The sequence below is a fragment of the Apodemus sylvaticus genome, chromosome 16, assembly GCF_947179515.1.
Source record: "Apodemus sylvaticus chromosome 16, mApoSyl1.1, whole genome shotgun sequence".
Classification (NCBI taxonomy): domain Eukaryota; kingdom Metazoa; phylum Chordata; class Mammalia; order Rodentia; family Muridae; genus Apodemus; species Apodemus sylvaticus.
In genome coordinates, this window is record NC_067487.1 from 31,370,623 (window position 1) to 31,391,830 (window position 21,208).

Genomic DNA, 21,208 nt, shown 5'->3' on the forward strand with positions numbered 1-21,208 from the left:
AAAAGGAGGAGGCAGACACAGTAAACAGGGTGAGGCCCTGAAACTCATGTCATATTTTAAGCAGGGAGGCTATAGGTGGCCCACGAGGAGGAATTTACAGAGCATTACACGCAAGTACAAAACTCGGGAAGACTGAGCAAAATATTGGTACGCCTCATACGAGTGTTGCTTGCATGAACATGAGTGGGGCGTTATTTCCTGGGGCATGGGAAACTTGGTAGTGGCTATGACAGTGAAGAACACGACTCCTCCGGAAGCCAATAGTTAGCAGCTGATAGCTCTTCGGGAAGATGCGGGAAGTCCAGTGCTCACTTAGAGTCCCTACCTCTCTCACATGTTCCGACTAGGATTTCATGCCTTTCCCCTGTAGCAAGGTGGTTCCTTTAAAGTTATAAAAGAGAATATGGACCTATAGGGGAAGCATGACCATGTCCTGAGAATTAAATTTAACAGCCAGGCTCTACTTATTAAAATTCATCAACACGCATGCTTTCTCAAATCATGATGACTTCACAGTCTAAGGGAAAAACTTCTATTCCTTTGGAAAAATTAAATTAGCATATTCAAGGCAGCCGAACATTATCTTCGACTGGTAGATGTTATTTCTATAGCATTCCCTGCCTAAGAAAACAGTGTCTCTGAGACTTCAGTTTGGCAGCTAAGAGTAAGAACCCAAGGCATTCATGGTCTCAGGAACTTCCGTGGGTGTTTCATTTTAATCCCCAGAAAATCTCCGTGAGGTGATCCAGTGCTAAATTAAGCCTTGTACTTCACAGATGAGGAATTGAGGGGTTGAGTGAGGAGTCCCAGTTAGGAGTGGACTATAGATCCAGCTAGTTGACAACTACAAGGTCTCCGTGACCTTGAACCTGTCCAGTATGCCCTGAGGGACAGCGGGATAGACAAACTTGGACAGTGCTATGCTTTCTGCTAGGTGGTGTTAGGATCATGGCACTATAAGAGATCTGTCTGGGGGCACCAGGCTGTGAATGAGGAGCCCTACTCTCCATCAAGAATAAAATGGGCCAATAAAAGCAGCTGCTTATTGGATATTGCTACTCAGAATTAGACGCTAAGCAGAATTCTTGGCTTTACAGCTTCTCATCTCTAGACAATCGCAGCAATAGGAGCAAACAGGGTGATGGTGGCGGAAGCTGTTTGAAGACTTTTACATTTATTACCCTGTATAGCAACCCCAGGAGGAAGGCACTGTTATTTCTTTAACTTTTAAGATGCGGAACAATGCAGGCACACAGCTACAAAAGGCAGGGCAGGTTCTAGGCTTCAGCAAATCTGAAATATTTGTTCGTATAATGCAAAGCAGGACTCAAGGAGGGGTGGGGTGAGGACAAATGGAACTGGGCGTTGAGCTGCCCTCTGTGGGTGTGCCCACGAAAGAGGTGATGTCACTCGTGAGTGTGTCTTCAAACCGGGAGACACCATCGGTGACTATGCCCTTGAGTTGGACCATACAGAAGGTCAGTGGAGACATTCTTCCTGTGGGTTTCTCTTTAGAAGAGCTGGGCAGGCCATTTCTCACACAAGCATCTCCCAGGTCCTCTGAGGAATGTCTGATTCTTCCTGTAACCTTGGCTTTCTGTCATTAACTCCGACTCTTGAAACAAGATATGAATATTTTTGTGCCTTTTGTACACTTTGCAAATTATTCAGCGTTTCAAAATGGTATTTGATAACTTTGCTCCAATTTATGCTGTGATGGTATAAATGTGGAAGCAGGACCGACTAAAGGGGACTTACAGTCTTTCTAAGGAGGAAACAATGCAAGTCAAGTTATCAAGTGCCTACCAAGGGCAGGCCTAGGGGAGGACTCTTGATCCTGGCTGTCTGTCTGAGTTTCCATTGGATGTCTCCACATGGTCTCCTCCCTCTGGCCTCAGCTGAGCAGAGCAGTTGTTGCTTTAATGGATCGATGGTCTGGATATGCTTTCGCCACATTATTCTATTCATAGTGTTTTTACAAACCTTCCTCCCTTCCACACACCTTTTATTTTCAAAACGCAGTTTAGCATCGGCTACCACCCTTGAGTTTCTCACCATCAGCTCCCTGATCTATAATACTAACTGCTCTATTTTATGTCTTTCTACCATATCCTGAATAAGACTCAGTACACTACCGAGAACATCATGCAGCTCACAAAACTAGTGGTTTAATACTTGATATGCGCCAAACGCTTTATGCTGTTATGCCTTGATTCTTGCAATCACCCTTGAAGATGGTCCTACACCATGTGCATAGATACGTGCATAGATTCCATTTATTAAACCAAGTTTATAGAAATCAGAGATACCTTTCTGGAACCAGAGTTCAGACAGAACGTACCAGCAGTCAAGACTGCATCCATTTTTGTCCTTGGAGTCTGGCAGAGGGTGGAAAGAGAGTCTGAGGTTTTATTACCAATTCAGAAGACAGCATGGCCCCACTCCCTAGGCAGGCAGAAAGCACCTTGTTCATTTTTTTTGTATTGTTGGTATGTATAGGCAATTGACAACAATTTTGACAAATATGAACAAATGGATGCCTAAATTTTTTGTTGTTTTAATGTTTGTGAGTCAAGATCTTGCCACATGGTACGGGCTGGCCTCAAACGCCTGACTTCTCTTGCTTAGCTTGCCCCGTTACTACTGTTCTGTTGGTGTGTTCTACATTCAAGCATGTGGAGATCATCCTATGGGCTGTGGAAGTTGGAACAGACTTCACGGGGGAGTCAGAGTCATGTTGAGGCTGACAGAAAATGTGGGTAGAAGGCTAATTGCATGGAAAAAACTATCTGTAAGGGCTGAAGTCCCTGGAATGATTAACCTGGACATCAGAACTGTTTCTTTGCCTTCTGCAATGCTTTGTTTACTCTGTAAATTCCCCAAGTCAGGGCTTTTCCTACTCAGTCAGTGCCAGGAAAACATAAGACTCTTGGTAATGACTTTTGATAGCTCTGCCCACTTCCGAGTGGATCTTGCAGACTTCCGGACTCAGTCTGTACAGGAATCGTCAGGGTCTCAGACTCACCCCACGGGTTTCCTTTGCAGGTGAACATGTTCGTGGAAGGATTCCATGATGCCATCCTCCTCTACGTTCTGGCCTTACACGAAGTGCTCAGAGCTGGCTACAGCAAGAAGGATGGGGGCAAAATCATCCAGCAGACTTGGAACAGGACATTTGAAGGTAGGGATTCGGTTTCCATGGTAGCAGCACAGTGGCCAAATAAGTGGTTGCTTCTGTGATTGCTATCCGCTGGAACTAAGACCCTTTCTAGAGTCTTTTCTTTCTCCATCTAAATATTTGTGTCATATGTATTATACCCCAACCACAGTTCCCTCTTCCTTTCTTCTCAGTTCTTCTCCCAACTTCCCTTCTCCCTCCAATCCACTACTCCTCCATTTCCCTTCCAAAAAGGGCAGGCCCCTCAGGGATGCCTCTCAACATGGCATATTAAGTTACAATAAGACTAGGCACCTGCCGTCATATTTAAGGCTGTACAAGGCCACCTGGTAGAATGAAAAGGACACCAAAATCAGGCAAAAGGAGTCATCAACAGCCCACACTCCCACTGCTGGAAGTCCTAAAGAAGACCACGCTACAGCAGAGAGGCTTCATCCAGCAACTGATGCAGAGAACCACAGTCAAACACTAGGAGGAGCTCAGCAAATCCTGTGGAACAGGAGGAGGAAGGATCGAAGGAGCCAGAGAGGTCAATGACACCACAAGAAAACCCACAGAATCAAATAACCTGGGTTCACAGGGACCGAAAGAGACTGAACTAACACTTAGGGACCCTGTGTGAGTTTGCCCTAGGCCCTCTCTGTCTGCTACGGTTGTGTAGTTTTCTCCATTTTAAAAGGGGAGACAATAAGTCAATTCAAGTCACAGTCTTATGGAAATAAGGCCAAATAATGCAATACATGTGGACATGGTTTGAGCAAATTCTATTGTAATAAAAATTGTCCTGTTCCTGCTTAAACAAGTCTACTAGTGTGTGTGTGTGTGTGTGTGTGTGTGTGTGTGTGTGTGGTGTGGTGTGTATGTAAGCTGGAGATTCATATCAGGTTTTATTGTTCTACAACTTAGTTTTTGGGGCAGAGATTCTCAAGGAATCAAGAGCTCACTCCTTGGCTAGACTGACAGGACAGCAAGCCCCCGAGACTCACTTGGTTCTGCCTCTGCCAACACAAGGATTACAGCTTTGAACTGCTGTGCCCAACTTTTTACATGGGGCTGAGAGTCCAAACTCAGGTCCTCATGCCTACACAGTAAGCACTTTACCCATAGAGCCATCTACCTAACCCTGTGTACATAAAAATCACATTTAATTTAAGTGTCATTCACTTCAGAACCATCAGTGTGAAAGATCTGCAGTTGGACTTAGAGGCGTGTTAACCTAGGTGTACATTGCCATGATCGGGGCTTAGAGGCGTGTTAACCTAGGTGTACATTGCCATGATCAGCCCATGTTGGCTTTAGTGGGATGCAGAAGAGCTTACTTAGCTGAGAGCTGCCTAGCAGGTCCCTATCCTCAGCTTTTATTTTACTTTCAAGACAGTGACTATTACTTGCTGCTTAAAAAAAAAAATAGAAAACTGTAAGTATAACAGAAACAAAAAGCACACCATGTCATCATTCCAACAACCTAGGTTGACGTTTAGAAATGAGACTACACTTGGCTAGGAAATTTAACCAGAATACAAATGTCCAAAATCAAAAGTGAAAGCTTTGCTTCCCTCCCCTGTCTCCTTTCCCCAGTGCAATCTCTAATAACAACCTCTTCCTAGATGACTCCAGAGGCAGCACCCTTATACATCCCATAAAATTTTATAAAGTGGGTCTCATGGTCAACATCTCTCTCCATTGACGTTTAATTATTCTGCACTTTTTTTTTTGTTTGTCAAAAACATTCATACAGATACTCATAGATCTAATATGGTTATGTAATAATTTCCGTGATTCTTTGTGTTTATTTGTTTTGAGACAGGGTCTTACTATATAGCCCTAGCTGACCTGGAACTTGCTTATATAGACCGGGCTGGCCTTAAGCATGAACTATTCCTCCTGCCTCTGCCTCCAGAGCACGTGGATTACAGGTCCCCCCAGCTCCAGCTTCTAATCTATCATTGGCTGGAAGATACTTCATTTGGTTACAGTCATTCTGCAATATGGTGACATGGGCCAGTGCACGCCTTGTCAAAGTTTTGTGAATATTTCTCACAGAGAACATTCCTAATGTGAAAGATTTTGGGTCTCAATATATGTTGGTGCTTTATAAAGTACAGTGAATATTGCCAAACTTCTTATTTTTTTGATTGACTTTGTTGACTCATTTATCACCAAGATGGCTTCTTTTTTAAATTTAGAAATATTTGAGGTTATAATTACATCTCTTCTTTTTTATTCCTCCCTCCAAACCCTCATATATACCCTTCCTGTTCTTCTTTATATTCATGCCTCCTTTTCACTAGTTATTGCATGCATATATGTATGAATCTATATACATATATGTACATATATTTATATATTCCTAAATATAGCCTGCAGTCAATCAAATGTTACTTGTAAGTATGTTTTCAGGGTTGACTATTTGCTGAACACCTTACAGAAAACTCTGCTAATCTATATTTTTGTTAATAATGTATATAAGATTTACCTCACCAACACTCCAAACTGGCCTGAGCTGGTTCCTAGAGCAGGCATCAACTTTATGTTCATTCACCCAATCCATTCAACATGCGTCTATGATGTAGCAGGCACTGTTCAAGGAACAGGGGATGAAGCACGGAGGTAAAGATGTTGCCCACAATCAATTTCTCTCATGCACATGTGTGTGTGGGGAAAAGGCAATAAACACACAGCCCGTTCCAGGGATGACAAAATAAAAGTGGAGTAGAGATATATAGAAGGGGATGGGACAGGGTTGCTGGCTTAGAGTGGTCAAGGAAAGGTCTCTAAACATGGCAGCAGAGTGAGACCCGAAGGTGACAGATGCCATTTTGTTTAGGACACCATGCTGCAGAGGGGGCAGCAATTTCATTGTAGTCTGAGTGCATGTGGCAGGAGGTTGTCAACTGTGGAGCTGGGAGGTTTATGTGACTATGTGTCTATGGGACAGTGTCATAGGATCCAGGGTTCGAGATGCAATGGGACCAGACTCATGGACTTGGAAATCCTGCTGAAATAGAAAGCCTCTTTAGTCTCCAGAGATGGTATGCCTTATGGCTGCTCTGTGGCACATAACCTGTAGTTTGCTGGCAAGCATCTTCTGGGAACCCTTAACACAGAGTGCAGACTGGGGAAACAGGAGGCAGGGACGTGCATCCTTTAGTACCCTGGTTGCTCTGTAAGAGACTGAAAAGGAAGTTAACTGAAAAGCATCTTTTCAGTTCTGCGCTGTGTCAACTCATCCTGTGAGCCCTTTAGAGGGCTGGGGTATGCTTAAACTTATTTGTGAAACTTTCTGTTGAGAAGTGAAAAATTCAATGACAAGAACAAAGCCAGGTGTGCATTTGAGAGAGGCGTGCAGGATGGTCCCCTCTATGATCTATGGCCTCAGCTCTTCCACAGAGATTCAAGGGAAGGGCAGTAGCTATGGTAGCCACTGCTAACGTTCTATGGTATTCTCAGTGAACACCATGTTTTACTCTGGACAAGAGTGACAGCTTTCATTTTAGACAAGTAGTTGCTTGGGGGGGGGGAGGGCGAGTAAACGTCCTGGATGAACTTGTTTTGCCTCTTCCTGCTTCAGCTGAGGGGCAGGAAGCAAATAGGGTAATTCAGGGGGCATATTAGGACAAAGTCAAGTTTCCCAGAAGTTGTGCACAATACACCGAGAAACTGGTGTGTGGGGACACAACCTTGGTCAGGCACATCCCATTCTTAGCTATTACTCACTGCATGGTGTGGTCATTTGTTCTTGGTCTTCTGACAGCGGGACAGGAGCCAGAGTTGGGGATGCTGAAAGGCACCAGTGAAGGAGCTTGTTGAGAGAAGGGCAGGTGCCCACAATGGCTGGGATACAGTTTCGTTTAGAGCCAAGACTTGCACTAAATTTTCTCTTACGCCATCTTGATATTTCCATTTTTGGGCCAGGTCTACATAGTCAGTATGCACCAAGGGTATAAATAATTTTATAGTTGAGTTTAAAACTATTACCTTATGTGTCCAAAATGTAAAGATTGATGCCAAGGTAAGTTTGGATTTGAATGGTTTGGAGTCTGTTTGATTTGCTAAACAATAATGCATTTGAAGGTAGCCCCTCAACAAATTCTAAGGTAGATGTGTGAAGAAAAACTCAAACCTTCCTAACATTAAATACAATTTTAATTTTAGTGGTTGCTGTAAGTGACCATTAAGTTGTCAGGAGAAAAAAAATACCCTGGATGTTATTTGACGAAATTGGATTTTATTGCCATGAAACCTATGATCAACTCCGAAGACCTTCAATAAATGGTCCAAGAAGAAGCCATGTTTCCTCTGTGTGAGAGGTCAGGGGAATAAAGTAAACAGGACTGTGGCACAGGACACAAGCTCCACTCTAGGCAAACAAACTGGGGTAGAAAGAATCATTGCTGATATACAGGAAAATTCTGCTCTCAGCTTGACAACCACACTTTCTGCCTGATCCTCTCAGGTGAAGTCTCACTTTGCAAAGCAGTCACCCCAAGAGTTCTCACCCTATTTCCTGGCAGGATTGCAGTAACTTAGAGGTGTAATGAGGTCTTGGAATACTAGGGTCACTTCATCCTTATAAAATACTCCACAACACACTCATCAGGACACACCTTCCCAAAACCTCTGAAGAGAATGACAAGGGATCTTGGATAGCCACGATATTTGGAGAAGAAATTCTATATCTATATCTGTATCTATATCTATACGTGTATATTCACATATGTATGTACAAACTATATGTATATAATTTGAAGTTTTATACAATATGGTAATAGGTGCATCCTTTGCAACCTGCCTGTATTAAGAAGACAAAAAATGTAGACGAGTGGTATCCTCCATTCTGTTTCCAGAAAAGCAACCCAAAGTCTGGAAAAATCAGTGGACCTTCAAACCACAGCCCAAAGGACAGTAAACCCAGAAGACTGCCTCTCCAAACCACACAAGAAGATGGAACTTTCCCCTGGGATGCTGCTCAGTGGACATTTTTTACTGGGGCAGTCATTACTTCTGGAGAGAACCAAATCAATGGAAGCACCAATGAAGAACAACACAGAATTCTCCCACAAAGAAAATAAACGGCCGTTGTTAATGAGAATGGGGCTGGTGCACGCATCCTGCTGCTTAGTGAACAAAGACGAAACAACAGACTATTTATTATCAACCATTGCTCTCTGGTGGCCTTTTGGCGATTGGCTGCTGTGAGCGTCCATCATTGCTGGACAAGGTGGGTGGGTCTTCTGTGCTCCTCTGTGCTGATTTGCTCCAGTTTCATGTCTCACTGGCTCAGGTTATAAACGCAGACACCCTTCGTTAGAAACTTCCCAAAACATAATCCACACATCAAATGAGGTACAAGAAGAAAGGAGGAGTGGCCCCTTGTTCTGGAAAGACTCAGTGAAGCAGTATTCGGCAAAACCAGAACGGGGAAGTGGGAAGGGGTGGGTGGGAGGACAGGGAGAGAGAAGGGGGCTTGCGGGACTTTCGGGGAGTGGGAGGCTAGAAAAGGGGAAATCATTTGAAATGTAAATAAAAAATATATCGAATTAAAAAAAAAAAAAGAAACTTCCCAGTTCTCGGGTACTTTTCTTGCCTCAGGGTCTTTGTAAAGTAAACCAGGTCAGTTACTAACACTTTTTGATAGTGGTTTGAATCATAGGTTTCCTCCTGTGTACTTTCATAGGGATTTTATAGTTCTTGCTCTTTTACTGAACTCCACCTTGATGTGCTGAGCGGTCTGGAGTGGGTGGGCATGAGCAAGTGCCTTCTGGGACAGTGAAAGCACAGTAATGATAATGGTAACTTTAAAATTCCATTCTCCCAAACCCCAAGTTCAAAATCCCTTAAGTGTCCCATGGAAACTTTCTCATAATGAGTGTTTGTTTCAAGCAAAACAATTCTTTAAAATATTGTATTAAGATTACCTTCTGGCTATGTGTGCAAGTGTTATACAAAACAAAACTTTGTAGTGTGTAGACTTGGATCCTACCCCCAAGATGTCTCGTTATGTGTGTGCAAACATTCAAACAATTGAAAACATCTGAAATCTGAAACACTTCTGGCCCCAAGTACTTCGGCTAAAGGATACCCAACCTGTAGGAACAATAATAGCAGAGGGGCACTGGGCGAAGAAAACAGCTGGCTTTGCTTAAGTATCAGGTGCAGATGCCTCGAGTGTTATATCTCATGCAAGTATCTCTGCATCCTCTTGGAAGGAACATGATCCTGTTTATGCCTGTTGTAGAGAGGCTCAGGGGACTAATACCTTAATGTGTGTGTGTGTGTGTGTTTGTGTGTGTGCCACACTGTGGTTGCCAGAGAGCAACTCATGGGACTCAGTTTGTTCCTCCTACCATGTGGGTCCCAGAGATCAAACCTCTGCCCAGTTTGGTGGCAAGCACCTTAACTCACTTCACTGGCCTCTCCTTCACGGGACTGAATGCTCAGTCTAGACCTCTCATTGAGCAAAGAATCTACTTGCTCTACCTTAACCTCTGCTGCAATGCTAACTCAGCTCTCAGGAATCTTTTGGATAATGTTTGGAAAACCAATGATTGAATACACATTAGGCAATGCTCCAGACACTCAACAACCAGGCCTCCAGCTTCCCCGTGTGCTGATGCAGTCTGTGTGATGATCACTCACTGACTCCTGGGCCAGACTGATTTCCTTATTTTTATTTATTTATTTATTTATTTATTTATTTATTTATTTATTTATTTATTTATAACTCCAGATTTTATTCCCCTCCCAGTATACTCCCATACCACATCCCATACCTCCTCCTCCTACCCCCTGTCTCCATGAGGCTGTTCCCATCCCCAACTCCCACCCCACCAGACTTCTAAACTCTCTGGGGCCTCCAGTCTTTTGAGGGTTAGGTTCATCTTCTCTGACTAAACCCAGTCCTGGCACTCCTCTGCTGTATATGTGTTGGGGGCCTCGTAACAGCTGCTGTATCCTGCCTGGTTGGTGGTCCAGTGTTTGAGAGATCTCGGGGGTCCAGGTTAATTGAGATTGCTGGTCCTCCTACAGGGTCGCCCTCCTCCTCAGCTTCTTCTAGCTTTCACCTAATTCAGCCACAGGGGTCAGCAGCTTCTGTCCATTGATTGGGTGCAAATATCTGCCTCTGACTCTTTCAGCTGCTTGTTGGGTCTTTCGGAGGGCAGTCACAATAGGTCCCTTTGTGTGGGCGCTCCATAGGCTCAGTAACAGTGTCAGGCCTTGGGATCTCCCCTTGAGCTGGATCCCACTTTGGGCCTGTCGCTGGACTTTCTCAGGATCCTCTCCATTTCCATTCCTTCAGTTCTTTCAGACAGGAACAATTATGGGTCAGAGTTTTGACTGTGGCATGACAACTCCATCCCTCAATTGGTGCCCTGTCTTTCTGCTGGAGGTTGGCTCTATAAGTTCCCTTTCCCCAGTGTAGGGCATTTCATCTAAGGTCCCTCTCTTTGAGCCCTGAGAGTCTCTCACCTCCCAGGTCTCTGGTACATTCTGGAGGGTTCCCCCAACCTCCTACCTCCTGAGGTTGCATGTTTCCATTCTTTCTGCTGACCCTCAGGGGTCCCTTTCCCCTACCCAAAAGCCAGTCATGTTCCCCTCTCCACCCTCCTTCATCCCCTTTCCCTCCAAGGTCCCTCCCCCCTTGCAGTTGCTTTCTTCTCCCTCCCAAGCGGGACTGAGGCATCCTCACTTGGGATCTTCAGCTTGTTGAACTTTTTGAGTTCTATGGGATGTATCCTGGGTATTTGGCACTTTTTTTGGCTAATATCTACTTATTAGTGAATACATACCATTGCTGGTGGGATTGCAAACTGGTACAACCACTCTGGAAATCAATCTGGAGGTTCTTCAGACAATTGGAAATAGATCTACCTGAAGATCCAGCCTTGGGAATATACCCCAAAGATGCCCCACCATGCCACAGGGGCACACGTTCTATTATGTTCATAGCAGCCTTGTTTGTGATAGCCAGAAGTTGGAAACAACCCAGATGTCCCACGACAGAAGAGTGGATACAGAAAATGTGATTCATTTTCAAAAATGGAATACTAAGCTATTAAGAATGAGGACAACCTGAGTTTTGCAGGCAAATGGATGGAACTAGAAAATATCATCCTGAGTGAGGTAACTCAGACCCAAAAAGACAGACTGATTTTCTTTATGAGAGCTGTCCAATGATCACATTAACCTACGTGTGATAAGACATCTTTACTTCTCTGCTACTTCTTAGGGGGGAAAATCAAAACTCTAGAATGAACACATTGCTTCGGCATTGGCCTTAATTTGTATTTTTTTTTTTTAAAAAAAGTATTCCCCAAAGATCATTTATTTCTTTTTCTTTTCTTTTTTAAATGGAGAAATGTTAAGAATTTAGGAATGCAGAAACAGATGAAATTACAATGTCTTTCCAAATGCCAACAAAAATGCTCCCAGTCTGATGTGATTCCCTGTGGCATGAATTTGCTTTTTTAAAAAATCCCATTAATTCGTTTTCTTGGCAGGCAGAGGCCCTGTAAGTCTCTAACTCAGAATTCTTTACCTCTCCTGTAGGTATCGCCGGGCAGGTGTCCATAGATGCCAATGGGGATCGGTATGGGGACTTCTCTGTGGTCGCCATGACTGACATAGAGGCAGGCACCCAAGAGGTGAGAGAAGGCTTTGCTTTGGTGACTCTTGCAAGTGGGGACTCTGAGGGTATATTTGTCGTGGTGCCCAAAGCATGTTTCAAATAAAAAACGAGCCTTTCCTTGTAGTGAAAGCTCACGGTTGGTTGAAGGGTCATAGAACCATGTGTGTTTTTGGTAGAGAAATCCTACCTTTCAGGTGGTCAGGAGTCTCTCCTCAGTCCTGTTTAATAAGGGCATCCATGGACAGAGGAAGTGCAACTTACTTGCCTCTTGCATTTCTGAATTTCTTTTTCTAGTTGTTACAGATTTTCAGGTGTGTTACTATTTCAAAATATGGTGGAGTCTCAGGACAGAGAAGTCTGTCATGTATGGAAGATGAGCCTGTAACAGTCACTGGGGGCATGGGCTTTCTGCTTCAATTTCTTATCTTTTCTTTCTTTTTTAAAAGATTTATTTATTCATTTATTTATTTGATGTATATGAGTACAATTATAGCTGTCTTCAGACACACCAGAAGAAGGCATCAGATCCCCATTACAGATGGTTGTGGGCCACCATGTGGTTGCTGGGAATTGAACTCAGGACCTCTGGAAGAGCAGTCAGTGCTCTTACCCACTGAGCCATCGCTCCAGCCCCTGCTTCAATTTCTTCAGCTATGACCTGGGAATTGCAATATTTTCCTCACTGGTCTCATGACATCATTAGAACCATACACAAAGACATCGAGAAAAGTAATACATGACCTCTAATTGACAAACAGAGAGAAAGAAATACGAATTAAATACATATTCAGTGTTTTTTACTGAAAAATGTATTATTCGACAGATAACAATGATTGCCCTGTTTCCTGGGACGGACTTGCTGTTTTCCTCTCTGTAGGTGTACCCCTAGCCTTGGGTGACAGAATAGGGGTTCTCTTGCCATGTTCACTGAATGATTTCATATCTTCCCCCTCCCCCGAGTCCTGGGTCTCGTCTGTAGTCCATCTTCCTTCTCTGGAGAAGATGGGAAGTGACAATCCATCTCATCTCATTGTGAGGTCACAGTGCACTTGGGATTTGCTCAGCACACAGCGGATTTCAGGAGGACCTAGGATTGTTTTGACCACGACAAGATAAAGAGTGTGAGGGCCTGCTTTGGCTCAGTTGGAAGGGAGGAGAAATGTCACAGGTCACCCAGGAGCCCCAAGCTCATGCCCAGACAAAAGAGGAGAATCCTTAAAACCTGTGGGGGAGAAAGTACTGCCAGATCAGCTCATGTGACTCATCTACTAGTATGTAACTGGAGCGGGACCCTGCAATTCCATCATGACTGAGTGATGATTTCCCAGGGGTCTAAGGTGACAGGTGAAACAGAGTTCAGCGGGAAAATGGCAGAGCACAAGAAGTAAATTTATCAGAGATGAATGTGTCCTCTAAAGAAACGAACGGCACTAACCAAGGAGGGTCAGAGAGTTCCTCAGTGGTATTCTAATTTTTTAAAAATTGCATTTATTTATGTATCTATATGTATGCATCTATTTGTGTGTGTGCAGGTGTAGGTTAGGCACCAATTTGTAGGAGTCAGTTATCTCTTTCCAACGTGTGGGTCCTGGGGATCAAACTTAGGTCTTAAGGCAAAGGCCTTTATCTTCTAAGTTATCTTGCTGTCACTCTCTCTCTCTCTCTCTCTCTCTCTCTCTCTCTCTCTCTCTCTATATATATATATATATATATATATATATATATATATACATATACATATACATATACATATACATATACATATACATAGCCAGCCAGTGCAGATCAAGTGCACGCAAAGCCAGCCAGTGCAGATCAAGTGCACGCAAAGCCAGCCAGTGCAGGGGAGCACTCTTCCCATTTCTCATGCTTTTCTGAAGTTCTTGCTGTCAATTCCTGAAGGTGGTGATGTGCAGAGGCAGCCTGTGTAAATCAGGCCATGTGTTTTGGAGAGTGCCCGCAAGGCTCTGAGCTTTGTGCCTCCTTTGGGAACAGGTGCCTTTGGCCTCGCCTTTCGCCCGTCTGACTTTTGTCTTTCTGTAGGTCATTGGTGATTACTTTGGAAAGGAAGGCCGGTTCAAAATGCGATCGAATGTCAAATACCCTTGGGGCCCTTTGAAACTGAGAATAGATGAAACCAGACTTGTGGAGCACGCCAACAGTTCTCCTTGCAAATCATGTAAGTTCAGAGACTTAATTTACTGTCCTTCCTCTTCAGTCCCAGGGTCATGTGAGTCTGGAACATGCTTCTGTCAAGAACTCGTGTTCCAAAAGCTGCCATGCATTTTTCTGATGTCTTCAAAGCCATGGAAACAACTCACAAATGGCTGATCCTCCTCCTTGACGAGAAGCTTCCATATTTCTTTCCTTTATTCTTTTCTTCCAAATGGTAGGGTACCCTGCCTGGATTTATATCTCTCACTCCAGTCTCTTAGTTGTTAGAGGTTTCCACTTTTAGGAAAACTAAAAATGTCATTAGCTGTTCTTTGTTCATTTTTCGTAAGAAATTTTATTATTGGTTTCAAAGTTCAGAGTTGACCTCCACATCCTCAGGATGGGGCAGATAATGCTCTTAAATGCTTGACAACTTCCAAAGCGGTAAATAAGTCCTGAATGTATTATTTACGGTCAGTTTCTGGGTGCGCATAGAGAAGCGAGTGTGTCTTCTTATGAATAGCACAGCAATAGAGACTATTTGGGAGATGGATTGTCTTGGGGGTCTTTGTAATTATGAGTAAGAACAAGTGATGTCCATCTTTCAGGCCAGTTAGTGATTTTAAGTGAATATATGAATGGTAATTATGACTCAGGACCATCTTTGAATGATGAGGAATTTATATCCGTGTGAAAATAATTATAGGAAAGAATTAAGGAGAAAGTGAGTGTGTTGACTGCATAGTCGCCAGGCGATTCCAAATCTCACTTTCCTTCTTGTCAGTTTGGGGACTCTAGGAGTCTCCCTTCAACCCACCAAGTCTCATATTTTCCAAATGTAAAGGAATTGTACCCAGCTTTGATCTGAGGAACCAAGAAGTCCATGTACTACAGGCTGATTCTAAACCCTGCAAGGAAAGTAGCTGTTGATTTTTTTTTTTTTTTTTTGAGAACTTGAGATCCTACTGAGAAAGATTTAATTCAAATGGTTTACATTTTCACAAAGCTATATAGGACATTTTGGGATGGAACTATGGCTTTGGTGAGAGAACATCTAAAAACAGAATTCTGACCCAATGCAATCTCCCCCGAACTTTCTAGCACTTTGAAGTGTCACCACCCACCTGTGAAACACAGAAGTGCTGGGCAAGTTCCTTTGTCCATGCACACATCCTCAACTTTAAACTCAAAACCAGGATGGTGTGTGCGAGATCTTCAGTTTGCAGCTTTCATCAAATCCATCTTGAATCTATCTTTCTCCATCTATTATTTTCTCTAACTCTCTTTTTCTTCCCTCCCCTTTGTTCTCTCCATCCTTCTTCCCTGTCACAGATCATGCTATGCGGTTCAGGCCGGCCTCAAAATTGAGAGCCTTCTGCCTCATCTTCCCAAGTGCTAGGATGACCAGTGTTTGTCTCAGGTCCATCTTTAAACTTGTTTTGACCTTGTTCTGTTCACTTTCATGTCACAGTGCATTTATCTGAGAAAAGGTTTTCAGAACATTATACATATATATTTTATATTACATGTTATATATCATATTATATACAATATGTAAATAATATATAATATGTTATAATATATTATATATACATATATTACAAAGAAAGGAAAATTAGTTTCAACTTGGAGATGGACAAAAATCAAAGAATTTTTACTTATTTCTCAAAATGAACTCTTATTATTGATGTTTCCTTTCAAGCAGGTGGCCTAGAAGAATCGGCGGTGACAGGAATCGTTGTGGGGGCCCTTCTAGGTGCCGGTTTGCTAATGGCCTTCTACTTTTTCAGGTAGGGACCATCGATGGAGTGAATATTCACTCTGCCTCTTTTGCCTTTGTCTCCTGTCTTTGCATAATGCTCCCTGTGATTTGCCCACACCCTTCTTTTAAACTAGAAGGTTGGTGGTTAAATTATCAAAGCCGTTCTTTGGCTCCATCTTGGGTTTGCCAGGTAGTGAGTCCTTGATTCCTATGGTCCTTGCTAGAAAGCAACTGGGATCTCTGGATCATTGATCCATTTATGAGCATTCCTTCTACCTATCAAGCACAAACATGAAGAGGAAATCTGGACAAAGAATGAACCTCAGATCCTCAGTCTTTCTTTGATCTAGAAACAAGTGCCCGTGTTCACTTGAAAGGCTAGAAGGAGCTTCCAGTGCTCCGTGGTCCCAGGCTGCAGTGTGTTCTGTGTTTGGAGAAGTCTTGTGTTTAGCCGTTATTGTGGCTCAACATCAAGACTCATAAACTTATAATCTGCACATGGGTTCAAGATTTCAGTCATTTGCCGCAGTGACGGTGGCCCATCTTTTTGTAATCTTCAGTGGCTGAATTCATGGGTCATTGTAAATCATCATGGTTTATTTGTAATGTTTCTTCATTTTTGCATGGAGATGTAAGTCTGGGTGTATGTGGCTCTTTGTGGGAACAATCGCGTTCCTGTTCCTTTGGTCACAGGACGTTTAGTCTGATCTTTATCAGGGGGCATATCCTGGGAGTCGAGCAGAGCTTCGAGGGCAGAATAGATAAGGCTCCCAGGGAAGAAGGGGAAGGCTTGTTCTGTGGCATTTCAGAAAGCTTGCCAATTTTCCTCCCTGAATAAGGACATGATGCCTTAGGGCACATGACTTTAATCTCTGACCAGGGTTTCATATTGTGTCACTTGTCATTTATCAACCCTAACCCAGATGTCCCTGGAGGGCACTCTTTGTAAGAGGAACCATAGTATTTTATAGTCAAATGAGGTTTTATTATTACATTTGTTTTGCTTTTACCCAGGAAGAAATACAGAATAACTATTGAGAGGCGAAATCAGCAAGAGGAAAGCAACATCGGGAAACATCGAGAGTTACGGGAAGATTCCATCAGATCGCATTTTTCGGTGGCTTAAAGGAAATGCCCCTCTTGCTTTGTCTGCTTGAGATCCCTTAAAGAGATGGATGGAAGGACAGACATCAATGGAACAGAAAGGGCGTTCTTGGAAAATTCATTCTTTTAAACAGTAGTCATTTCATTTAAAATTTTCTTTAGAAGCTCAGGAATGATTATTAATCACTATCTGCCTTCTGGCCTCTCATCTCATGGCAAACAGATATAATGATGTAACATAATCCTGTTAAGTGTCCTGGCTGCTGGAGGAGCATTGGAGTAGATTTATGTCTTGAAAGGCTGCTGCCTCCATTTCTTGATTGCTTTGGGGGCACATCACACGAGGTTATAAAAAAAATGTGGTTTTTCTGAAATGAAATGTTTTGTAGCTAGAATAAAACAATTTTTACAACTAGAATATTCTTGGAAAGAATTTAACACCCAATAAGAGGACAATGGAATGAAAGAAATCTCCAGGCTGGGGATGCAGTGTCCCTCTCTCTGGAACTGGGGGACAGGTTTGTGGTTGACGAGGGCTGGATCCAACACACACATTTAGGTCCGACTTCACATCTCAAGAAAGGATCCTCGCCGTCTCTTTCAGCGTCTCATCAGAGCTACTCTGGAAAACTGTAAATATTAGGGAACAAGGAGGATTTATATAAGAAAGATGAGTCTAAGATGTTTCTTTTATGATGTAAAAAAAAAAGCCCTACTTCACACTAACATTTTATTTTTAAGTATTTTAATCTTATATTTTGGTATTAGAAATGTGTCTATTTTTTCATTTTGAAGATTAAATTTCACTTATATTTTAAGAGCATGGAGGAGGTGTGTGACAAATCTGTGGTGAGGGAGGCATGGTTCTCTTTTTCTCTGCTGTCCTCTGTTCCTTGGCTGTGGCTAATACTAACTGCTGCTCTGACTGACGATTGCTCAAGTCTGTTCAGCCTACGAGCTCTGAAGGAATATGTTGATGTTAAGCCGTCGTCCATTATCGACTGTTTTAAATGTATGTTATTGGAGGACTCCATCCTTTCTAACTATGGTCAAATTATGCCCTTCAAAACCGGTAGACTTAAGTAGAGTCTATAAAGAAATGCAACCCCTTTCCCTCAAGAACAAGCAGACAGTGCGAATTTAACAGCAAGACACAGTGATGATACATTTTAAAAAACTGCACGCAGTTTATCAAAATTTGAGGTGGTGACTTTAAAAAAGGGAATGTTGATATCTACTGTGTCCCTTTAACCTCATAGAGTTTTGCAGCCACCACAAATGATGCTTCTCTTGGACATTGGGCTAGGACAAAAAAGGGCAGCGTGGCCAAGACTGAGCCAGCCTTTGCTGGGTATCTGTTTTGAACTCAGTTCTGCACGCCGAGGTTTAAATTCGGGTTCCTGTTTTATCATTGGAGGAGAGGACAAGCCACCTTGTAATTATGCCTTTCTTGGTGACATTTTGAGCATCCGAAACCCAGTCTAAAGGGGAGAAATTAAATAATTCCTTGAAGGTCATTTCCATTCAGGCTAACTGTAGAGGAAACCGGGCAGGTGCTGCAAGCTCTGGAAACTGTTCCATTGAGGCTTTCCCAGGAAGGAGTGTCGTCTCATTCTCTCAGCTGCGCCAAAGTGAATGGGCAAACTTCTCTGTGGGGCAAACTTCTTTACTGCTCAGGAAACAGAATGCACATGATAAAATGAATTAACTGTTGAACAACGGAAGGAGGTACATTGTGGTTCTTCTGCCTGTGTTGGGGGGGGGGATGTTGAGGGGAAAGTGCTGACTTCAAAAAAGAGCAGAAAAAGTAGGCCAGAAAGGTAAACTTCAAAATGCTACTCCAGGAGGTGAACGTGTAGAGCACAACTCAGGACTGCAGCGGCTGATGGTCAAGGACTCACATAATGAAGACAGCTGGGCGGATGGCAACCACCCCAGTTCTCAGAGCCAGAGGGCTGTTTGGTTCTCTCTTATATTTTCAATGATGTTTTTTCCCCCGTGTTTCAGAGATACTCATGTTCTAATGTTTATTTTTTGAACCTGTGTGTTAATTACAGGAGGGTGGTGGTGGGGAAAGTTCTCTACCTGGCTATATCCTTTGGGCATAAATATTATGTCTAATCCTTTCTTGAATTTATATAGTTGCCCATAAATGGCAGCATAGTTGCAACAGTATTGTTTTTATTTCTGCTCCATCTAGAGGAATTGTTCCAAGGGTAATAGCATATTCCGAGATTAGATGGTAACGATGAGAAGGGAGCTGGCCTTTAAAACATAGGCAGGGCGAGTCATGAGGTCCCTGGAGTTACTTCTTACAATTTTAAAGCCATTCTAATATTAAGGTTGATTTCTCATTTACATGTCTGCTGTATAGTTTGTTTTTCTTGAATATCTTTACACAGCCAGGCAAGGTGACCCATGTCTTCAATCCCAGCACTTGGGAGGCAGAAGCAGGGGGATATCTGTGAGTTTAGGGCCAGGATGGTCTCCATAGGGAGTTTTAGGTCAGCTGTAGTTATACACTTAGTTCTTGTCTCAGAAAGAATAAGTCTCCATGTGAATTGCCAAAACATCATTAAGTTTTGAAAACACCACTAAGTTGGGAAACCTTCACTGAGAGTACAGATGTCTTCTATTCCATGGCGGCCCTGGCTTGAGAACTCTTGATATTGTATCGTAGAACTTAAATTCCTAACTGCTAAACAACAAGTCTGACAATTAGCCATTCATAATCTGCCAGTAGTCAACTATTATGTAATAAACAAAAAGGAACTTTAGTTCTTAAGCCATTCTATAAGTTTTTACTCTTAAATATAAAGATCAAGGTGCCCAAGGGTGGGGTATTTTATTAGTATTTTTCATATCTGGTCAAATATATGCTCATATGCAAGCTAAATTAAGTGTATACTTATAGTGATGGAAATAAACACAAGTTTTATAGCCGATATTATTGTCTTAGATTTGGGAGAGAAGCTGAACTCAGAAACAAAACTTTCTGGGTAGAGAGTAGTATCTATTCCCAACACAAATAGAGGTTTCACATGAAATCCATCAACATGAATGGTTTTGAAGAAGCATCAGCGTATCTTTTCCTGAACCACAGACAGAATTCCACATGTCTTGAAATAGTTGTTTACATTTCAGAATTCATGCAGGAGAGGGAGAATCCTATGGAATGAGAGCACATGTCCCACCCCCGCTTCCTCTTGAATGGAAAGCTTTAGAATGCCAAATCCCTCCCCCCTCCCCAGCTGCTCACCAGCATCCTGTGCCTTTGCTGAAGGCACTTCCACCTTCTGTGTCCCTAACTTACCTCTTTTCTTCTGGTTGGGACTGATTGTAGGGGTCTAAGACAGGCAGTGCAAAGTGAACAGGGAGGGCCTCTTATATCTCAGAGAGTGGTTTCAGAAGTTGTTTCTAGTGGTGCCATTGCTTTCTTGAAACAGAGCTACCTTGTGCAGGTTTTTTAGATGTGAGACACACACACACACACACACATGCACACACACACACACACACACACACACACACACACACACACACAAACACACCAGTATCTATAAATTGGAAAATACTAGGGCCTATGTTTGTTAGGACACAAAGAGCTCAGATCCCTAATGGGTACAACTACAAAGGCCAATTGAAATTTGGCCCTCTACCTATTTGTGTACACCCTGTGATTCAGGACTTCAGAAGAAAGCTGGTAATGAGTTGAATTTCTCATTCAGTGGGAAAAAATGGAAATTGTCTAGAAACACAGGATGCTTTAGGGGCAGCATAGAAGTAGAAAGAATGAGTCAGCAGCATTGGAGGGACCCATCTCTCTTTCAGTTGGTCTTTAGAACGAAATAATGACCAGTTTAGACCTTCTTCAATAGCCAGTCTCCTCAAGAAGTGCTGGACATGCCCAGAGAGAAGAACCAGGAGCTTGTCTCCCAAGGTGACAGAAGATGTTTGTAGCTGACAGGAACTCTACTGTTCTTCCCAGAGCTCCATCTGCCATTAGTCACATCTCTTTGGATGTGTTAGCACCTTTCTCATTCAGGTGGGAACTTGTGGAGGCCTCCACATTTATTCAGAGACAAAGACAAAATAGCACTGCTGTGAGGAGGTGGTTGGCTTCTACTCAGAAGCCTGACACTAACTTGACCATGCATGCCATTGGACAGTTCACATCTGTGATTTTCATGTACACTAAGGAGCCTGGCTTTGTTCGAAGTATACGGATTTTTCAGATGTCTCCTGCAGGCCTATGGGATGAAAATAATCCTCAAAAGGCACTGAGTTGGAGGTTGTTCAAATTTCTCATTAACCACTAATGTTAATTTATCCCAAACTCAGAACATTCTGAGCCAGCTGATGCTGGTGTTTCTGGTTTAAG

General features: G+C 42.9%; 1 protein-coding gene across 4 annotated transcripts in view; it reads left to right on the forward strand.

Moving 5' to 3' along the window:
• Nucleotides 1–20,331, forward strand: part of Npr3 (natriuretic peptide receptor 3) — a 71,316-nt gene extending 50,985 nt beyond the window's left edge. For 3 of the 4 annotated variants that reach the window (XM_052160097.1, XM_052160096.1, XM_052160094.1), the window contains exons 4-8: nucleotides 3,046–3,181; nucleotides 11,729–11,823; nucleotides 13,851–13,986; nucleotides 15,664–15,751; nucleotides 16,738–20,331. In XM_052160097.1, coding sequence (XP_052016057.1) covers nucleotides 3,046–3,181; nucleotides 11,729–11,823; nucleotides 13,851–13,986; nucleotides 15,664–15,751; nucleotides 16,738–16,849 — 567 coding nt within the window. In that variant the 3' untranslated portion in view covers nucleotides 16,850–20,331. The remainder of the gene's footprint in view (nucleotides 1–3,045; nucleotides 3,182–11,728; nucleotides 11,824–13,850; nucleotides 13,987–15,663; nucleotides 15,752–16,737) is intronic. The other variant, XM_052160095.1, reaches the window with a different exon arrangement.
• The last annotated feature ends 877 nt before the right edge of the window (nucleotides 20,332–21,208 follow it).